Below are 22,666 nucleotides of genomic sequence, written 5' to 3'. Positions count from 1 at the left end.
CTTATCACCCGTGCGTTTCTGGGTGTGGTCGTTTCCTGGCGCCTCAGGATGGTCATGATCGCTGCCTCACGTGTCTGGGCATTCAGCACTTCTTGTGGGGACATGACCATCTCGGAGTTGCATAATAGACTCCATTATGTCAAACATGGCGGAGTCCCTCTGCCTCTGCCTCTGCCGCGATTCAGCGTTCGTCCTGGCAACCGGGGCGGCGCTGTATCCTGTAGAGTCAGAGGTGATCTGAGGGTGACAGTGAGGGCTTCCCCAAGAGGAGTTACTCACCCCTCAAGCACTCCGCAGCCGGTGGAGCTGCCAAAGGAGTGCGCTGGGCCCTCTGCTGGACAGAGTGCACCACGCGTTTCCTTCGGTGCCCCCTCTGACGACCAGATGTCGATCGCTGCATCGGAGGGCGAGCCCTCTCTCTCCGGGGATGACGACCCGACTGCGTTGCCCCCTTCGGGTGTGGTAGCGTTGTCCGAGCCAGACCCAGAGATGACGGCTATGCTTTCCCGGGCCGCCGAGAATGTCGGGCTCGTGTGGAATCCTCCACCGCGTCCCGATCCTTCGAGGCTGGACGAGTGGTTTCTCGGTGGGGGTCGCGCTGGTTATCAGCGCCCCCCTCCGGTGCCATTCTTCCCGGAAGTGCATCAAGCCGATATGAGGTCGGGGTTTTACAGCCATTGTGCCCAAAAAAAGTGGTGGGTTACGACCGATCTTGGATCTGCGAGTTTTGAACCGTGCACTTCACAAGATGCCGTTCAAGATGTTGACGCAGAAACGCATTTTTGGGTGCGTCCGTCCCCTAGATTGGTTTGCAGCGATCGACCTGAAGGACGCGTACTTTCATGTCTCGATTCTCCCACGACACAGGCCATTCCTGCGATTCGCGTTCGAGGGTCGGGCATATCAGTACAAGGTCCTGCCCTTCGAGCTGTCCCTTTCGCCTCGCGTCTTCACCAAAGTCACAGAGGTGGCCCTTGTTCCCCTGAGAGAACGGGGTGTGCGCATCTTCAACTGCCTCGACGACTGGCTCATACTTGCACAGTCTCAAGAGCAGTTGTGCGCACACAGGGACCTGGTGCTCAGGCATCTCAGCCAGTTTGGTCTTCGGGTCAACTGGGAAAAGAGCAAACTCGTGCCAACGCAGAGTATCTCTTTTCTCGGCATGGAGTTGGATTCGGTCAACCAGACAGCACGCCTCACCCAGGAACGTGCTCAGTCGGTGCTGAACTGCCTCGAGACTTTATCAGGCAGGACGGCGGTCCCACTGAAACTCTTTCCTGGGGCATATGGCTGCAGCTGCAGCGATAGTTCCGCTCGGTCTGCTCCATATGAGACTGCTTCAGCACTGGCTCCATGGCCGAGTCCCGAGGTGGGCGTGGAAACGCGGTACTCACCGGGTTCAGATTACACCGGCCTGCCTTCAGCCCGTGGACAGATCCCTCATTCCTTCGGGCAGGAGTGCCCCTGGAGCAGGTATCCAGGCATGCTGTGGTATTCACGGATGCCTCGGCCACCGGCCGGGGAACCACGTACAACGGGCACGCAGTGTCAGGGGTGTGGACGGGTCCCCAACTGCATTGGCATATCAATTGCCTCGAGTTGCTGGCAGTACGCCTTGCCTTGAGCCGCCTCAGAGGGCGCCTTCGGGGCAAGGACATTCTGGTCCGTATGGACAACACTGCGACCGTTGCATATATCAACCGGCAAGGAGGTTTACGCTCCCGTCGCATGTCGCAACTCGCCCGCCACCTCTTCCTCTGGAGTCAGAAGCATCTGAGGTCCCTTCGTGCCATCCACATCCCAGGAGTGTGGCCGACGAGCTGTCTCGAGCGGCACTCCCTGGGGAGTGCAGACTCCATCCCCAGGCGGTCCAGCTGATTTGGAGTTGGTTCGGAGTTGCTCAGGTAGACCTGTTGCATCTCCATAAACCACCCACTGCCAGTGGTTCTACTCCCTATCCGAGGCAATGCTCGGCACGGATGCACTGGCACACAGCTGGCCCCAGGGCCTGCGCAAAGATGCGTTCCCCCCAGTGAGCCTGCTAGCACAGACACTGTGCAAGATCAGGGAGGACGAGGAGCAGGCCTTGTTAGTGGCTCCATATTGGCCCAACAGGACCTGGTTCCCGGAACTCATGCTCCTCGAGACAGCCCCTCCCTGGCCGATTCCTCTGAGGAAGGATCTGCTTTCTCAGAGACAGGGCACCCTCTGGCACCTGCATCCAGACTTGTGGAAACTCTCACCATGAGGACCCCCGGAGATGTTCGATCAGAGCCGTGCTTTCCTTTTTGCAACAAGGGTTGGAGCATAAGCTGTCCCCCTCCACCCTTAAGGTTTATGTTGCTGCTATTTCCGCTCACCACGACCCCGTAGAGGGGAGGTCGGTGGGGAAGCACAATCTGGTTGTCAGGTTTCTTATTGGGGCCAGGAGGTTAAACCCTCCTAGACCTCCCTCACTACCCTCTTGGGATTTGGCATTGGTGCTGAGAGCCCTACAAACTGCCCCCTTCGAGCCTTTGCAGTCAGTTGAGTTGAAGTTTCTCTCTATGAAAACCCTACTCCTGACTGCGTTGGCCTCGATCAAGAGGGTGGGGGACCTGCAGGCATTTTCGGTCGACGAATCGTGCCTTGAGTTTGGGCCGGCTGACTCCAGTGCAACACTGAGGCCCCGTCCGGCTATGTGCCCAAGGTTCCTACCACTCCCTTCAGGGACCAGGTAGTGAACCTGTAAGCGCTGCCCCTGGAGGAGGCAAACCCAGCCCTAGCTTTGCTCTGTCCTGTACACGCACTGCGACAGTACGTGGATAGAACTCAGAGCTTCAGGACCTCAGAACAGCTCTTTGTCTGTTACGGAGGACAGCAGAAGGGGAAGGCTGTCTTCAAGCAGAGGATGGCCCACTGGATAGTGAATGCCATCACCTTGGCCTATGAAGCACAAGGTGTGCCCTGCCCGCTCAGGTTGCGTGCTCACTCCACTAGGGGTGTCGCATTGTCCTGGGCGCTGGCTGGTGGTGCCTCGCTAGCAGACATCTGTAGAGCTGCGGGTTGGGCGGCTCCTAACACGTTCGCTAGGTTTTATAGCCTACGTGTCGAACCGGTTTCCTCCTGTGTTGTCACCTCAAACGGGTAGTGGCACTGAGAGGCCCGGCTCAGAGTCGGCTTGCGGCGTTCTTACGCCTAATTCTACAGAGAGTTCTTTAACCAGGCAAACCCTGTTGAGTCCTCCAGCACCAGAGGTGGGTAGTAACGAGTTACATTTACTTTGTTACATTTACTTGAGTAAACTTTTTGGTACATTTAAAAATGGGTAATTTTACTCTTACTCAAGTACATTTTTAGTGAAAAAACGGTACTTTTACTTAGTTACTGTGGGCGACGCTCCTCTCGTTACTTTATCTTAATGCAATACAAGTTAAAAATCCTTCAATTTCTTGAAAATTTTTTCTGGGCAATGAGCGATGCCCGTTCGCGAATGATTCATTCTTTTGAGTCAATTCTGTTCGAAGGCTTGATCAAACCAATTGGCAGACCAGTGAATCGGTTCGCGAATCAGTTTGAATGATTCGTTCAGTTCCCTGCCGCACGTGCTGAGTCGTCTAAAGCGGTTCTCACTCAGAGTTGTAACATCAAGAGCGTTGAAGGCGTGGCTTTGGATCTACAGTCAGTTGAAAGCAAATCTGCAAAGGCTATTGCTAGCTATGAAGATCTTTATTAGATGAACACCGCGTGTGCTGGCGGTTCCACAGGTATAGATTCGATTACAGTACACGATACCATGACATTACCAATTTGTTGTACATGTACCCTACACATTAAATACAATGTATAATTTATTCATTAAATAAGCTGTCAGAGAGTATGAAATAAACACCCGCCAAACCCGCGTTAGTTCCAGGAGGAATGCCTTGCCTAGACACAACTAATATTGATATTTCCACAATATTTACGCTTGCAGAAATAAAGGCTACATTTGTTTACATTTTGCAGAACAGACGGAAGAAGATCCATCAATGTGCATTTGTTTCGATATGTTCAGATGTTCTGTAGCGGTCATGTGAGGAGTTTTCACTCTTCTCCGTGTCAGAGGTTATATACATTTATAATACATAATTAAACTTTAAAATATAATTTAATTTAACTCAGTGATGCAAATCAGAATTTTTATCAGCTGTTACTCCAGTTTTCAGAGTCATATGATCCTTCAGAAATCATTCAAATATATTGATTTATTACGTGTTGTTGAAAAAAAACAAAAAAAACAGCATATGCTGGTTAGGTATGCTTTGAAGCTGGGATGCTGGTTTATGCTGGTCATGAGCTGGTTGGGCCAGCTTAAACCAGCTAAGGACCAGCTTAAATCAGCTCAAACCAGCATCCCATGCTTCAAAACATACCATTCCAGCATATGCTGTTTTTTCAACAGGGAACAGTTTTGCTGCTTAATATTTTTGGAACCTGTGACATTTTGTTCAGGGTTCTTTTATTAATAGAAAGCTAAAAGAAAAAAAAAAGCCTATGGCTACACCTGCGTTTTTTTTAAATCATATTTTTTTTGTATATAGCTTGATTATATCTGAATTGTACCTGTATATGGTGACACTTACAACTTGTGTTTACATTTTAAACCTTTTAAAATGCTTCATTGAGCATGTTTGTGTTTTTTGTAGTAAAAACTATAATTTTTCTATTCGGATTTTGTATTTTTTGTGTGATTTTGGGTCCAGTATCTTGATACAGTACATCAAAGTGAAAAACTAATTGTTTGTTCATATAGGTGATGTTGTGCTGAAAAAAATGATACCAAACATTGGTATGGTATAAATTTGTTTATGTAGCAAAATAAAAAAATAAAAAAGTACTCAAAAACGGCCAAAATAGCCCAAGACTCCGAAGAGTTAACCAGGCAAACCCTGTCGAGTCCTCCAGCACCAGAGGTGGGTAGTAACGAGTTACATTTACTTTGTTACATTTACTTGAGTAAACTTTTTGGTACATTTAAAAATGGGTAATTTTACTCTTACTCAAGTATATTTTTAGTGAAAAAACGGTACTTTTACTTAGTTACTGTGGGCGACGCTCCTCTCGTTACTTTATCTTAATGCAATACAAGTTAAAAATCCTTCAATTTCTTGAAAAATTTTTCTGGGCAATGAGCGATGCCCGTTCGCGAATGATTCATTCTTTTGAGTCAATTCTGTTCGAAGGCTTGATCAAACCAATTGGCAGACCAGTGAATCGGTTCGCGAATCAGTTTGAATGATTCGTTCAGTTCCCTGCCGCACGTGCTGAGTCGTCTAAAGCGGTTCTCACTCAGAGTTGTAACATCAAGAGCGTTGAAGGCGTGGCTTTGGATCTACAGTCAGTTGAAAGCAAATCTGCAAAGGCTATTGCTAGCTATGAAGATCTTTATTAGATGAACACCGCGTGTGCTGGCGGTTCCACAGGTATAGATTCGATTACAGTACACGATACCATGACATTACCAGTTTGTTGTACATGTACCCTACACATTAAATACAATGTATAATTTATTCATTAAATAAGCTGTCAGAGTATGAAATAAACACCCGCCAAACCCGCGTTAGTTCCAGGAGGAATGCCTTGCCTAGACACAATTAATATTGATATTTTCACAATATTTACGCTTGCAGAAATAAAGGCTACATTTGTTTACATTTTGCAGAACAGACGGAAGAAGATCCATCAATGTGCATTTGTTTCGATATGTTCAGATGTTCTGTAGCGGTCATGTGAGGAGTTTTCACTCTTCTCCGTGTCAGAGGTTATATACATTTATAATACATAATTAAACTTTAAAATATAATTTAATTTAACTCAGTGATGCAAATCAGAATTTTTATCAGCTGTTACTCCAGTTTTCAGAGTCATATGATCCTTCAGAAATCATTCAAATATATTGATTTATTACGTGTTGTTGAAAAAAAACAAAAAAAACAGCATATGCTGGTTAGGTATGCTTTGAAGCTGGGATGCTGGTTTATGCTGGTCATGAGCTGGTTGGGCCAGCTTAAACCAGCTAAGAACCAGCTTAAATCAGCTCAAACCAGCATCCCATGCTTCAAAACATACCATTCCAGCATATGCTGTTTTTTTCAACAGGGAACAGTTTTGCTGCTTAATATTTTTTGGAACCTGTGACATTTTGTTCAGGGTTCTTTTATTAATAGAAAGCTAAAAAAGAACAGCATTGATAATAAATCAGGCTGATAAAAATTCTGATTTGCATCACTGAAATAAATTACATAAAAAAAAACAAACATTAAAAGTATTTTGAACGGCAGTGTGTGTGTGTGTGTGTGTGTGTGTATAAAAATTGATCTAAATATCTATATATCTAAATAAAAATAGACTATATTCAGTATATGATCCAAAGTAACTAGTAACTAACTACTTGAGTAGTTTTTTTATCCGATACTTTTTTACTCTTACTCAAGTAACTATTCAGACTATTACTTTTACTTGAGTAAATATTTCTTCAAGTACTTTTACTTTTACTTGAGTACAGTTTTTGGGTACTCTACCCACCTCTGTCCAGCACTCCGGTGTCCGGACGTGGCGGAGCGTCCGGCGCCAGGCCTTTCAGCCAATGAATTCTTGAAATCTGATGTGAGGCTAGTGCTCATATGAGAGACCCTGCCGGGATCCCATATGTGTATTCCACGGTATGCTTATTAGAGCCGTGTTTCCCCTGGAAGACCACGTTCTGCCATCTCTAATGATGCAGCCTAAGCCATCTCAGAGACTTCCATGTACAATAGGGCCTTACGGGGTTACTTCACATGTCTAAATGCCACTTAACCCCCTCTGGGAGGAGGTGACTCCGCAGTGTGCCTCTTCCAAATGGAAGGGCACGCTTCCCAGTGTTATCCAAGTCCTACTGTCTGGGTTGCTCAAGGAACAACAGTAGTTGACCTTCTCTGTGTAGAGCCCGGTCCTATCGTCTGCCTTATAGGAAGGATCAGGAGGCCTACACAGGGCACTGGAAGGGGCAGCTCCTGTGGCGCTTTGGTAGGGATCCCATTTCGTCGGTCATCCGATGTGACTCGGAGTGACCGACTGAAAGGGAACGTCTCGGTTACGTATGTAACCCTTGTTCCCTGAAGAAGGGAACGGAGACGTCACGTCCCGTCCCGTCGCCACAGTCGCTGTACCACCGCTGAGCGGCCAGGTCACCGGCTCGGCTCCTCAGGGAAAGCATGAATTAATGCGGTGCACCTGCTGCCTCTTATACTCACGCTGTGATCAGCGGCAGCTGGATGCAATGATCGCATGCCAATGTCCATTGGCTCGTTTAGTTACACTCTAAGTGGATTGGTCTCTCTGGCAAGATCCCATTTCGTCGGTCATCCGACGTGACGTCTCCGTTCCCTTCTTCAGGGAACGAGGGTTACATACGTAATCGAGACGATACCATCCGTGTCAGTAGCACATACAGTGTAGGATAAGTTACAGTTTGCAGTAAAATGTAATACTTAGGATTAGAGCTCTCACTCTAAAGTAATAGAAATGTTCACCTTATCAAACACCACTAATAAAATACAAACGTTTTTGAAAAGTTTAAACTGACCTCAGTGGAGTCAGAAAAGTAACATTTTTGAGAAAATTGCCGGCATTGATATTTCTAATAGGTTTCCAAAAAGAGCAAAGCAATGAGCTCAAGTTCTTGAGAAAATGGAGACTGGGTGGCCATTTTATATGTTTGTCCTTGTCATTCAGAGCGAAGTAAACATCTGCTCTGTCTGTGCTTATGCTATAGTGAAGCAGCATTAAAAAACTACCCACATTCTCATCCCATATCTGTGCACAGCTAAGAGACCTCAAAATGGACCCAAGATAGTGGTTTAAAAATCCATTACCGACCCATGGCCCACCAGAGACAGCGAAATGTGTACAGCAAACATTGTGTCTTGTTAGAGAACCAACAGTGGAAAAAGCCTGTAGGAGATTGGAAAGGTTACAGGGAAAAGCATTATTGCAGGTCTTGGGAGAGAGAGCATGTTTGTATTTGTGTGTGTTTGCTTTGAAGGTGATGTATCACGGAAAACAGGATTTTCCTTGCTCTCTTTGGAAATAAAAGATAATCTATTAAGTTTTATCTATTACTGTGAGTAGACATGCTCTAACGTTGAACCAACAACAAAACAGTTAGCGCATGTGCTTTAGACAAGCTGATGTATGGTGCCAGAGGTCAATTATATAAGAATGTCTTTACTTTTTGGTGCAAGCTTTTACTTTTACTCTCTACTTTTTGGTGCAAGCAACCATAACTAAAGGTACAGTCACAAATACTGTTGCTCGGCAAAGCCCAGTAATTCCAATATTAATCTGTGCGATCTGGACTTTCAAGTGAGGGTCAAAAATTTCAGGTTTCACGGTGTTTTAGTTTTTCACACAAAACAGAACCTGCTTGGTTTGATCATTGGAAATTCTGGCTTTTAAGTTTCCGAACACTCTCCCTGCCTTCTGTTGGTTGAACAAACTGATGGCATTGGTTCGGCCAATGTTGTTGTGTTGGGCTAGCCGGGACACTTAAATAAACACCGGCAACAAAGATAACAGGAGACAGTATTTTAACACATTTTAGCTTTAAAGAAAGTACTGTGCACTTACAGTGAATTAGGCCGACTCTGCTTGGACAACTGAAGCCCATCTTGGTCTCCGTCTCTGGTGGGCAGGCTGTTGAGTCGAGTCCAGTCAAGTGTGCTGTTGCAATTTACTGATGGCAAGTCTGCACTGGAGTTTACAACCGCACTGTTCCTCTTCTCCACTGCTGATGGACAAGCAGAAATGTTGCTATCCTAATGTAGAGTACATAGTATGCTAATGTAATTACTCCAGCTGGTGGCTGAAACAGGGTTTGGTGGGATCTAGTTTGCATCTATTTGAAAAGCTGTTTGTATTTTTCAATAAGCAATTCAATTCATACTGCTAGTGATTTTTGTCTTTAGACAATAACTGAATGACATCTAATGCTGGGGACTAGGTCACTCCTCGCATGCCCAGAGGAGGTTGGCAGCAAAATGTTTTTACAGTAAATGCAAACAGGGTGGTGTTTGGTCATAGGTGTGCCAACTTGAAACCTGAAACTATTTTAATAATTGATTCCATTGTTATTTGTAGCACAACAATTTACAAACCAGGAACTGAATTTCCTTCTCCAGATGACTTTAAGCATATAGTTTAGAAATGTAAATCCAATGTAAACAAATTGCTGTTTACATTACTTAATCTAACTAACTGCAAATTAATCACACTTTTTTTTTCATTATTGTGTGAAATGAGGAAAACACTGCACAGACATTATAAGAAATAAATAAATATTTTGATTTAATATTGCATAAATAATGACAATAAATCGGTAATAATAATTGTGTGTGTGTGTGTGTGTATGTGTGTGTATATATATATATATATATATATACACACACACAACAGTTCTTTCTGGTCCTCAAATCTAACTGGCTGATAAGAGTGTGATCCTCCAACCGCTTCACCGTTTGTATCATGTATCACTCCATTTGTTGTATTTCTCACAAAATCCTCTATAATTTAAAAATAATACGGTTTTATGTCACGGAAAGTAGTTTAAAGAGATTTTAGGCAAGAATGTACTTGTTTACATCTCAAATATGCGGTTCGTTAATAAAGATAACATCTATTTGAAAATATGCTTTTCGGAGATGTGAGCTCCAGGGTGTCAGCGGCCATTCAGCACTCATTAATCTGCTGAGAGCACCTCACCTCGGCCAGATCTTCTGCAATTTGCCACTGACTCTGATGTCTCTATAGTGGTTAAACATGAGATATAATTCATTTTGGGTAAACCTTGCAGGCAGTCTTTGGTCTCATTAATCTATTATTTGTTCTAGAGCAAATAGTTTTGGCTGAGGGCAAAATCCCATCACGTTGTATATAACTCTGCCTTTGTACTTTTGACTGAATTGCCTATTAATGTTTATGGTGGCTGTTGTTGTTTATAAAACATTATTATTCAATAAATAACATTTTATATACATAATATGTAATATTGGTAAACAGTGTGTGTGTTCGTGATGGGGATTTTAGTGACATTGTTCCGCCATTAGATGGCGACAAGAGACTTTTTTACGAGTCAGCAGTAAAGACTTTTATATTGAAAAGCACTAAAGCACAGTTTTAAACAAGAACAAGGAAGTTATTTTTACTTTCACCACCAGCTTGTCTGCAGCCAACAAATGCACTGAGCAGTGCTGTCATCGGAAATCACCCTAAACAGATGAAAGGATAGTACGAGCCTATTGGACATTCAAACTAATGTTTTATTGTGAATATGAGATTGATCTGAAGAACGAACGATGTATCAGATGCAGGGTTGGGAGGGTTACTTTTAAAATGTATTACAAATTACTTCATTAAAAAAGTATTCAGTGATGTAATCCAAGTACCACAATATGTAATAGTAATGTAATCTGATTACTTTTGGATTCCTTTTTCCTTAACATACTGTATGTAAATAAAGTTAAAAAAGCAACCTCTAAGTACTTTTATTTAACTGACTTTAAAATTAAAACTAATAAAAACTATAGTAAAAACTATTTGAAATTATTAAAAATTGTGTCTTGTTTCACCATCTAGATATTACAGCTTGTATATATATATATATATATATATATATATATATATATATATATATATATATATATATATATAAAGCTATGCAGACATCTAGTGGCTATACAGTTTAGTATTACAGTTTTATTATTATTATTATATTTCTTTAACATGTACAAGTAAAAATAAATATACTTTATACATAACATTAAAACATTTACACCATATACATATTAGTCTATTTTAAAGTAAGCCTACATGTCGAAATGTATGTGAAATGCTATGATCTTTTTTATTTCATTGACTGATCCAGAGTGTGGGGAATCTCATGTTAATTTCTACATTTTCCAGCTCATTTTCCGCTAGAAAACTTACACACAACTGCAGTCATGCACACCATGGAATTTTAAATCACTAACAAACACTAAATAACATGATGATTTCCATGCTAGTCGTACCTGCAAATGTTCAAGATGGTTGAGTAGCATTTGTTAAAGCAAGAGTCTTCATGCATAGCTTATGCTGTACAACTATGTTATTTCCAAAATAACTACAAAATAACTGTGAAATTTCAAGACATGAAAACGTCTTTCCCAGCAGGAAACATCATAATTAATTTACTGCAGCAGCGTCGTTTACTGCGTTTGAGGAGAAATATTGTAGACGGGTGTTATTTGCACACGCACCAGCAGGTGGCTCACATGAGTCAGCATGAGTGTCAACAGAACCAGGAACTATGATGAAGCAGCGCTAAATATAGTTATGTCAAAAAACACATTTATTTAATTTGAAATGAAACAAATGTAATCATGATAGTATTCCCACTTTTTGCAAAATGCAACTAATCTGAATACTGAATGTTTTTTGACGTAACTGTAACGGATTACAGTTACTAGATTTTTGTATCTTGATTACGTAACACCGTTACATGTATTCCGTTACTCCCCAACCCTGATCAGATGCGGGTAATCACACTCTCTCAGTCAATCTCTCTGTCATAATACTCTACTCCACATAATACACAGCTTCTAATACAGTAATACAATAAGCTTTTAATGAAGCAACTCAACGTTCCTTCGTTACTAGTTCTAAAGTGACGTTTTTAAATTAGTAACAGAGGCTTGGGATTTGAATCCAGAGATTTGAATCCGTGGTGAATGATTCATCTACAGTGTGATATTGCTCATATATATATATATATATATATATATATATATATATATATGAGCAATATCACACTGTAGATGTGAGATATGGTTGTATATTGATACGGCTGTGATATATTTTGTTATTTGTTATTTTGTTAATATATATATATATATATATATATATATATATATATATATATATATTTTGTTATTTGACCAAAAAGGAAGCATCATTTTTAACATAATTTTTAGTCTTAAAAAATTATAATTTTACATTTATTTTTAACTTTATAAAGAAAGAACTTGCTGGTGTACCTTTATCTTTCTCTGAAAATGAGGGGGTGTGGAAAAGCGTGAGGGGTCTCTCACTGCAGGACGGGGCCTTGCTGTCTGTACTTCTCCGCCTGGGCAGGTTGAGCTGGGAGTTGCCCTGCCCTCCTCCAGACACTGGCATGTCTTTGAAAATCTGCAGAGCCGAAAGGAAATTCAAATCAGCATTAAAATGTCAAAGCGCCACAATGATGGGATGAGTGTCTCCACAAAAATAGACCAGACTGAAATGCTGCTACTGATGCTGGGACGATATGACCCTGTAGATGTGTGTAGTCATAAAATGACAATTAGACTTTTTTTTTTCTTTACTGAAAAAGCTATTATTTTTTGCATAAAAAAATACTGTATGACAGCTATCATTCTGCTACCAGTGGCTGTCAGTCTCCAAAAGATACAAAAAAGGTCCCTATGACTCATACACTCCATTTCAAGTCTGAAGTCATAAGTTTGCTATGTGTGACAAACAGACTGACATTAGAGTTCTGCACTGAAATCCTCCCCTCCACCAAACCCCTCAAATCTCATTTGCACATATATTCCAGCATGAATCACGGTCAGTTTAATATTAAATGTTACTGAAAAATTTATTGGTTCTCATGTTTCCTGCAACATAGCATGTTTAAATATGCACTGTAAAAACTGTATTGCGATTTAACTGTGTAAACCTGTCAACCCATGTGAGCGTCAAGTCAGGAGAAACGACTCTCCATTTTGAATTTGGACTTCAGTACCAATTTCAACCACTAGCTATCAAAATTATCTAGTAAATAGTTTTTATTTATCATTTTTAGTTCAAGTATGTCGTTTGCAGTGTTTTATGGGACTGTAGTACTTCTTTCATTGATGGAAATGAATGAAACACTTATGTGAATTGAAAAAGATAATTGTGATTTTGTGTATTTTATTAACTAATGCTGCCCTCGACTAAGGATTTTTCTGGTCGACTAGTAGTCGTTCATTTTAAGCATTAGTCAGTTAATCGCAAGTTTATTAATAAACCATTTAAATCATTATAATGAGCCTTTAATTGCCTACATAGCCTAATAACACTCAAGCACACACATAAGGCTTGCCACAGCGCACTGGCAGAAGTAATGATTATGAATGCGTTTGGATGTCCTGCCCGATGTGCTGTATTGCCATAGACTAGCCGTTAACAATCTGTCAATCATGGACTGCGTGACTTCGCCTGTGGATTATTATTTTTTTTCTGCGACTAAGCAACTAATTAAAATTTTATTCGACCAAGTTCCCTTTAAGCATGGATTGAAAGTTTAGCTGGACTCAATTAGTAACCTTATTTTATTCTCCCAAATTTGCTGCCATAGCTGGAGGAGACTTAATTATAATTACAAAATGTCCAAGCTCCCAAATAAAAAGAACTCTGATAACATTGGTAACTTCAAACTCAATAATTATTGTCAATAAAAATTACAAAATAAAAGCTAATCTGGCTATATCCAACTCTAAATGAATTCAAATTAATCAGGATGTGTGTACTTCATGTTGAAATCTAACCTATGTTTTTGGTATTGTTAACAACATCCTCTACCAGCTGAATTATAGGCACACTCGATTTTTAATTACATTTTAATTACATTTTTCATGCTAATATACAAACAAAATAATTAGAGAAGTCAGGCACATGTCGCCAAAGAGAAGTGTGTCATTTTCAAGTTTTAATATTTTTTATGAACTCTTTCCCCACAATCGTTTTTTTGTTGTTGTTTTTTTGCCAGTCGTCGCCAGCATTTTTGATCATTTTCACAAACTTTTCATGGCTACCAGAATAGGGGTGTGACGATAAATCGATTCGTGGATCGATTTTGTGATTTTCCGAATGCATCTCGTTTCTCTCTGGAATCGATTCTGAACATAGTTTTTAACTGCACACACAATTGCTCATGAAGAAGAGCACTTGTGCGTTCGGCTGAGTAATGTAAATGGTTAAATGTACTTGCACCTCGGCTTTTATGCTTTCATGGTCGCAAGATTAATGTAAACACAACCCACTCGTGTAATTCGCTTCAAACTTTTCAAACTTTATGAATGATTATTTTAGGTTCAAGTGGTGTGTGTGTGTGTAAGGAACTGGAAGCAAGCAGAATAAGGTTGTTTCTAAAGTACACAGTGCCATCTGCTGTTAAAAACTAAGCTCAGAATCGATTCCAGAGATTATCGCGATTCGCGAAATGGAAAATCATAGAATCATTCAAATAAATCAATTTATCGTCCCACCCCTACCCAAAATATTTTGTTGTGTAAATATAAGAACATGTAATATGTCAAGAGAAAGAACAAAGCCTGTTTTTTTTTTTTTAGCTTCTTTTTATTTAATGAAGCTTCGTGCATTCTTTTTTGTGAATGGGTAAGTGAATGTGGGTAAGAGGGCAAGTAACATTTTAAACAAAAAGCTGAGAAAATCACGTTTTTGTAAAAGACTTCATCCGGATCAGATTCAGAACAATGATCAAAACATTGATGAGTCAAGCTTTTCAGTTCTAAACCACTTCCAGAGTCAACATTTCATTCGGTAACAATACGCAGCTTTGATTTATATTATGTTATTATACATACGCATATATTCGTATATGTGATCGTTTTTTTCTGTTTCTTCTTCATTGTGTTTTGATCCAGGGATTCAATACTCTTTCAGAAGATGTGTAATAGTGCCCCCTACCATATAACAGTGAAAACATGGAAAGCTGGAGAATCCTGTCAATGGCAGCGAAAGAGTTAATGATTATGAGGTCCAAAAAATAATAATAATATTAATTCATATAAAAGAGGTGAACTTATACACAGACGAATTTGCAAAAATATCAATAACATTTGTTTAGAAAACAGTTGCCATTTTAATGGAGCTTATAAGGAATAAGAGCAGTTTAGGCACTATCTGCTATTATATAAATATATATGTACAATCTCACATTTATGGATCATACATGTTTGGAACAACATGAGGTTGAGTAAAAGATGCCAAAAAATTTTTTTGAATTATTCCTCAAGAATTCTGAGGAAAAAACCTTGTGAAAATGAATTTATGGAGGTCACAGGTCTTTATGCAAAGCTGTATGCAAACAGCCTATTGTGTGTTTGTGAATGAAAAGCTTTTGGGGGATCAGGTTTATATTACAGTCAGTCTACACTTTATTTCCTGCTGCACATAACTGTGTATTTGTTGAGAGATATGGGATAGGTGGCTATCCATGCTTTTGAGCTGAAGCTGAAAGATTCATTACAGGTTAACCTCATTCACACATTCATATGTGTGTGCTGTGTCTTTAAGGGGACGAGACATGGGAAGGTTAATTGTACAGGACATAGTGACAGTCTTGATCTAAAAACCCACTCACTTCACCCCTTCATGCAGGAGGAAGTGACCCTATGTCATGTGACGGTGGGCTCAGCTTAAGAAATCAGCCTTGAGCCGATTTGCATGTTGCCATGGCAACTACTCTAATCTGCTTTACCCTTTAAGCCCCTGCCAGGTTTAAAGTTACCTGTTATAGTAAATACGGCCTGAGTGAGTCCCACCGAAAGGGTCTCGCTGCTGGATAAGCCCCCTTTAATAGAGGAATTACATCCTTCATTCACACCTAGGTGCGAGCAACACAGCTCGTGTACCTTAGGGTGAACCTAACTCATTAGCTGTGCAGATCATCACCACAAAACTTTTTTCTTAATCCTTAAACAATTTTCCTAGTATAATATGGTGATGACTGGCTACTCTGGGGTGCGTTTCCCAAAACAAACTATGGTCGCAAGTTCCGTCATAACCAATAGAGTTCAATGGAACTAACAACCCCTGGTCTGCTAGTAGTCATTCATAAACATACCCGTTCATGGTTCTCGATCAGGATTTCTACCACAATGTTCTGGAACTTGATGTCCATGATTGCAGCGACAGTCTCTTCCTGAGGCCTCAGCAGCGTAGGACCGAACACTACGCCGAGGTTAGCAACCGTCATCAAATTCTGCTGGTGGTGACTGGCCACCCTGATGAGAGAGAAAGACATCTGTTGTCATTTACTTCTTATTGTAGTGTAGTGCTTTTCTGTATAGTTAGCTTTATTGACAACAAAAATAGGACTGTAATAACTAATCAATAAAATCAACAAAAAAATAATGGAAATGTTCTTTTTTAAATTTGCTGTAAAATATTATGCATTCTTAGGTTACACTTTATATTAGGTGGCCTTAACTACTATGTACTTGCATTTAAATGAATCAGTTGATACAATGCACTTATTGTTTACATACATGTCTTTACATCATACTTATATTTTTTTTAAATACCTGCAGGTAATTACATTCATAATTAATTTCTGTAATTACATGTATAATTACACTGTTATCCCATTCCTTACACCTTAACCCACCCTTAAACCTACCCATACCACTAAACCTGTCCCTAACCTCACCCGTATCCCACCTCAATAGCAGCAAAAGTGTTTTGCAATGCAATATGAACACAATAAGTACATTGTACTTATTTGATGTAAGTACATAGTAGCCACCTAATATAAAGTGGGTTATATAAATATAAAATGTATTTAGTAAATTTTCCATAATTGAAATCCAAAAACACACACACAGACACACAAACTGACATAGAAGATCACTGATGACACACAGTTTGCCTTGGCTTTGACCGAAGACTTCACTGAACCCTATAAAGTCTACTGTATCATACTTGATACACAAAGGCTTCCAGATTACTTGAACAAAACTTTGCTGAAAAACCTGTTGTACTTCTATTTAATGCCTTCTTTTGACTGATTGAAAGTTTATACACTTTAGCAAGTAAAGGCTTTTAGTATCAATCTAAAAATGTCCATCTTCAGGTTGTGCTACGTCTCTTTTTGCTGAGAAATCTTGGTAATTCTTGGTAATATTTCAAGATGAACGCCAACAATTTTTAGAGAAATCACATTAAAATGAGAGTTTTGAATATGATACATCAGGCTTTTGAGAAATGGATATTTGTACATTTTTCAGTCATTGTACTTCATTGCATTATGTTTTACCCCCAATGATAGAGCTTTGATCATAAAACAAAGCATTTAAATATCATTTTAATAAGACATACTATTGGGAGATATAGTGTGACAACTGTTTTTTATATGCATTTGATATAAGTTGTCTGCTATACTGTTATAAAGATTAAAAAGGACAAGGCATTCGATATGCCCCACTTCAACTTCCTGTCTCATAAGGAAATACGTCAACACAGGAAATATCATTCTGTTCATCAAGTGATTTCATGTGGACTTTAATGGTGTAGCTTTTTAGGGTTTTGAACCTGCAAACTTTCAGTCATCTGGTCAGATATTAAACTACTCTTGCAGTTACACAAATATTAGTACATTTTATATTATTTCATTAGGTAATATGAACCTTTTTTTCATACTGACTGTGGCAAATTAACCTCTAATCAGTATCAAACAGCTGTAATGTTTGTGAATTTGATGAGCAAGCTCAACAGAACCCAAGGTAAAACCTTTACAACAACTATTTCTTCTAATCAGCATACTGTCAATATTAAACGATTCCCTTCAAACCTTGTTTTTCACTGCTACTGTCAGTTGAAAAATACTCGTTCCACACTACAACATCATTTCCGAACTTGTCCTTAGGGCATACAGCAAGTGAGGCATTCAATCTGCATGCAAAGAGGGTATTAAACTTCTACTTCCTGTAATTCTTTTGGATTATCAAGCTGCTTTGCGTAAAGCATTTTCGCTCTGGAGTTTTCCGTAAAACTCCAAAAATACTCCTCGATCTGCCAGCGTCACCGAGGAACGGCTCTGCAGAGCTCGGCCATCAGGGTGTCAAATTAAACTCGCACAAAAGAAAATGGAGCTGGGAATGGGAGGGAAGGAGATGAAGGAAAGGACAGGTGGAGGAAGACAAGCTGCTCTTTTCAGCTGGGCAAACACAAAGGGGAAGTTAAGGCCTTTATTACCATTAGCAGGGTTGTGGTTTTTACAGTGGAAATCCTCTTAGGTCTTTGGCTTTGCTGGATTTGTAAAACAGTAAAAAAGGGGCGTCAACACCAAAACTTACTTGGCCAAGTGTTTCATAAGAAGCTCCAGCATCTGGCGGTTCTTCTCTGGGAGACGGTGCACTATGGAGTGGATCTCTGCCACCCTCGCCTCGGGATTGTCCAGTTCTAGGAAGACAGAGAAAGAGGAAGCGAGAGAATAAGCGGTTGCAAAGGAAAACAAGCACATTTCCTTTTGCTCCGCATGAACTGTAGGCGTTTTACTGCTGTGTTTGCCTCAAGTGCATTCGCAGCAGGAATGGGAGTCCAGTCTCACACATTTTTAAGTACATTTTAGCGTTCACAGACACATTTCAGGTCTGAAACGTTGCATCTGTTGCTGATGTTGTGAAACAGAACAAAAGATCCCATTCCTGATTCTGTGAGGTCACTTCCTGACACAGTCTGGACCCACACAGACACATTATTCCAATTAAACTGACATTAATGCTCACGTGTTTGCGTGTTTGTGTCTGCCTTGTTGTAAAAGCACAGTGCCACCTAGTGTATGTGACGGCTACAGCAGTGTCCATTAAGGGCAAAGCTAAGCCGCCAGACGCGGGCTCTTAAAGGTCACTGAAATATTAGAGTGATCTATCTGGCTGACATGATATCCTAATAATCCCCAGTAACAAGAGTACAGCAAGAGAAGAGAGATATAAATGAGGTTGTTTAGACATGACAAGGGACAAAAAATAAAATTTTATTTAATTAAATACAATTAAAAATTGCACTGCAAAAAAAAAAAAAATGTTTTCTAGTGTGAATATTATTTAGATTTAGATTTAGATTTAACTAAACTTTCAACTTAACAACTTAACACAGCAACATTTAACATTTACTTAAGAAGCAAAATGACTTCAGATATTTAGTCTTCTTTTCCAAAAAAATTAAATTGTGTTAATTTTTGCTTAAAACAAGAAAGAATATCTGCCAATGGGGCAAGAAAAATACTCTTGATTTGCTTTTGAAGTAAGATATTTTTCTTACCCCATTGGCAGATATTTATTTTTCTTGGCACAAAATTTATTTTATTCAAAAAAACAAGACTTAATATCTTTATTGTGCTTCTCAAGTAAATGCATCTTGATTCAACAATGTTTATATTTTTACATTAGAAAACAAGAGAAAAATACTAAGCAAGAAAATAATTTTTGCAGTGAGTGCATAATATTTGTGTAGCCTCAACTTCATTGCTTCATTGGAAATGCCACAACCCACATTTAAACACACAATGCCTGCAACAGCACCACAACTGTTTATTTTTATTTTTTATTTATTTATAACATGGTATAAATGTGTGTGTGTGTGTGTGTGTGTGTATATATATATATATATATATATATATATATATATATATACACACATACACACAATGATATCTAAAATGATATATTCAACACAAGAATATATTGTCTGAAAACAGGTCTTATTATCTTATACACAAAATACAGATTAAGAAAATGATCTGTTGATAATACAAACCGTTCAAATACTGAACTGCAAAAACCCCTGTTTAAAAAAGACAGCACATAACCAGACCAGACATGCATTTGGTCGTGTTAAACAGAAACCAAACCTTTAGACCACGCACACACATTTTCACACTTTCTTTGATTTTCTCTTCTCCAGTTACATACACATTCACATTGTCTCTCACTCCTGTATTCCCATCTCTCTCTCTCTCTCTCTCTCTCTCTCTCTCTCTCTCTCTGCTCATGGGCAAACTCCAGATGGCACCTTGCTCTTTATCACATAAATGGCTCACATAGACAGGAATGAACTAGGGGAGGGGTGGAAAAAAAGAGAGAAAATGAAAGGCAGAAAGGGAGGGGTGGAGCTCTCCGAAAAAAAAGAAAAAAAAAGTTCATATGAGGACAAGGGCCTAACGTCACCCTTAAGGACTGGCAAAAAAAAAACACAGAAAGAAAAAGAGAAAAACAGAGACAAAAAAGGGAACGATGGTAGAAAGTAAATGAGATAAGATGAAGATAGCATGAGATACAATGTGATACAATGTCTTGTTTTTATGTAACGCAAGATGCATTTACTTGAGCAGCAAAATTACATTAAATATTGTTTTCAAAGAATATATATTTTAGTATTTAATATCTGTGATTATTTTTTCTTCCTAATTAGTTTAAAAAAAGTTGAATTAATTTGAATAATTTATGAAATAATTTTAATAATTAAATATTTTTAAATAATTTTAGCAAATTCTTTTTAAGTAAAAATAAAAATCTAATAAAATTTAATTAAGTTTGTGTTTAAATCTAAATTGTGAAATTTCTAATTGAGGTCAGTTTTTTTGCAGCGTGAAAATCAAAGTTTATGGTACAAAAAAAATCTGGAAAAGAAACAACATTTTGTCTCAGACAAAAGCCGCCGCCACACTGTAAACCCTTTTTCTTTCCTCTACACCTCAGTTTCCTGTTTCTGTCCACATCCTATTAGCTTGAACACTCCTGCTCTGCACTGGATCTTATCAAATTGTCGAACTATAGTCAAATAGTTTAAAATAGTCAAAATAGATCAGAGGAGGGGAAATAAGGCTAGACCGGTCCAACCAGACACTCACTGGCTGCTTTGATGAAGCTCCTCTGGTACTGGTACGTCATGAGAGGGGCCGGCAGCATCCTGACAGCACCGAAGAAGAGAAAAGATCAGCGATTAGATAACAGACCAAACAGACAAATCGACCGTCAGACTCAAAAACAGAAGAAATCATGGCATTGAGACAGAGTAAGCTGAGAATATTTGGATGCATGAGGATCATATGTCTTCCTTTATCGTTTTAAAGTTGTATACTACTTACTTGCTAACTTCCAAGAGGTTTTATTTTTAGCCTGCAGGCCAATTTGTAGATTATTAGCAATGTTGTTGAAATACATGAATAATCAGACTGTATTAGACTGCATTTTTGCATTTTCCGACAAAAACGTAAGTGGTAATTGCAATATCTCATGTTTGTAACATGATTGACTACATTTGTATATTTTTTTGAAAATAATTTGCTAGTTGCTAATGCCAAACTGCTACGGTGCTCGCATGTTGTGGGTGGTCGCCAGGCTGGTGTCATGAACACATGGGTTGCCATGCTCTCCCTTGTGAAAAAAGTGTACTTATTAATTGTATTGAATGTGCACTTAGTGTACTTCAAATCTTAAAAATATATTTTAAAAAAGGCAGCAGCTATTTGCACTGTGTTAAGTGTTAATAGCGATAGAGGCTATTTACACTATGTTAGCAGGATTTTCTGTTGCACTACTTGTTGCAAATAGTGGCAATTATCTGCAACTCAGTATTGTAGTACATTATAAAACAGTATGCAATAACGTATCGAGTGTAAATTGTAATTTTAAGTCAAATTATTAAATGGATGTCACCTTATTGGGACAATAAAACCATCCCTGCACCTAACCCTACCCGATACTTTATTTTCAGCTTTTCAATTATTTCCTTCATTTTTATTGAAAATAAATGCCTTTCCGATGTGATATGAGATTTGAAAAGGGAGAAAAAATGTTCGGCAAAAGGCTGGTTCGAACCCAGGTTGATTGCATCAAAAATTACTACAGCGAACGCTTTACCTGGAGCTGATGTTTGCTAGTCGTCTTTTGTAGTGTTGACTAGCCCAATCACACTTTGATGGGCAGAGTTAGTGTAAATAGCCACTGCAAACAAGGCGGGCTATATGCACTTAGTATAAATAGTCACTCCGTTAAAGAAATGTACTTGCAGATAATATAATATCAATGAAATAAAAGTCCAGCTCATGACTATGTTTCTTAACACACTTAAGTACATTTTACTTTAAACTACATTTTAAATCATTACGTTTCAATAATCTTTTGTCATGCCTTAATAAAAAATTATAAATTGTAATGTTTAAACTAACATACTAAAGCATATTCAACATAATTATACTTCCGAGTGTAATGCTATTAGATTACAGTTAAAATTACTATATTAAATGCACTTTGAATGTACTATAAATACTTGCAAGTTTCAACAGAAATGGCATTAAAGTATATTTTAGTTTACCATAATTGCTTGTCAGTACATTTAACAGTGCACTTTAAGCATATATCAAACACTTAAGTAATTATGGAATTACATATAAAGATGTACTTAAGGCCCACTTACTGAAAGTGGGTAAGGAACGCGACTTGACACACTCAATATATAAAGTCTTAACTTTGTAAATACAACTGTACTTATACTAGTAAATAAAACATTAAATATTTCTCATTCTTCAAATGCTCAGCATAGGCCAACTAGCTTTGATCATTCGTTAAGACCACGCAAATAATAAAAAGTCATGCAATAAACTTAATTATACAGTATATTTAATATATTTATTGTAAATCATATTTAAGAAAATCAACTGCTGTACCATAGAGAGAACAGAGAAATTATAGCATAAAAAGCCACAATTAATGTCTATCCTATAGTGTGTGACTGGACTCATTTGTGCAAGGGGACTCAGTTGTTCAGTATGTTTACTTCAGTTAATTTTGTGCGTTCT

The 22,666-nt window shown here is 39.1% G+C and overlaps 1 protein-coding gene across 3 annotated transcripts in view; it reads right to left on the bottom strand.

Annotated features, from left to right (window-relative positions):
- Positions 1 to 22,666, bottom strand: part of LOC131528448 (rho GTPase-activating protein 26-like) — a 101,244-nt gene that overhangs the window by 12,962 nt on the left and 65,616 nt on the right. For 2 of the 3 annotated variants that reach the window (XM_058757566.1, XM_058757568.1), the window contains exons 16-20: positions 20,717 to 20,775; positions 18,162 to 18,267; positions 15,932 to 16,091; positions 12,075 to 12,225; positions 8,632 to 8,791 (exon numbers count right to left, since the gene is read on the bottom strand). In XM_058757566.1, the coding sequence (XP_058613549.1) occupies positions 8,632 to 8,791; positions 12,075 to 12,225; positions 15,932 to 16,091; positions 18,162 to 18,267; positions 20,717 to 20,775 (636 nt within the window). The remainder of the gene's footprint in view (positions 1 to 8,631; positions 8,792 to 12,074; positions 12,226 to 15,931; positions 16,092 to 18,161; positions 18,268 to 20,716; positions 20,776 to 22,666) is intronic. The other variant, XM_058757567.1, reaches the window with a different exon arrangement.

The sequence above is a fragment of the Onychostoma macrolepis genome, chromosome 21 (genome assembly GCF_012432095.1).
Source record: "Onychostoma macrolepis isolate SWU-2019 chromosome 21, ASM1243209v1, whole genome shotgun sequence".
NCBI lineage: Eukaryota > Metazoa > Chordata > Actinopteri > Cypriniformes > Cyprinidae > Onychostoma > Onychostoma macrolepis.
This window is presented reverse-complemented; position numbering and strand designations above follow the sequence as displayed.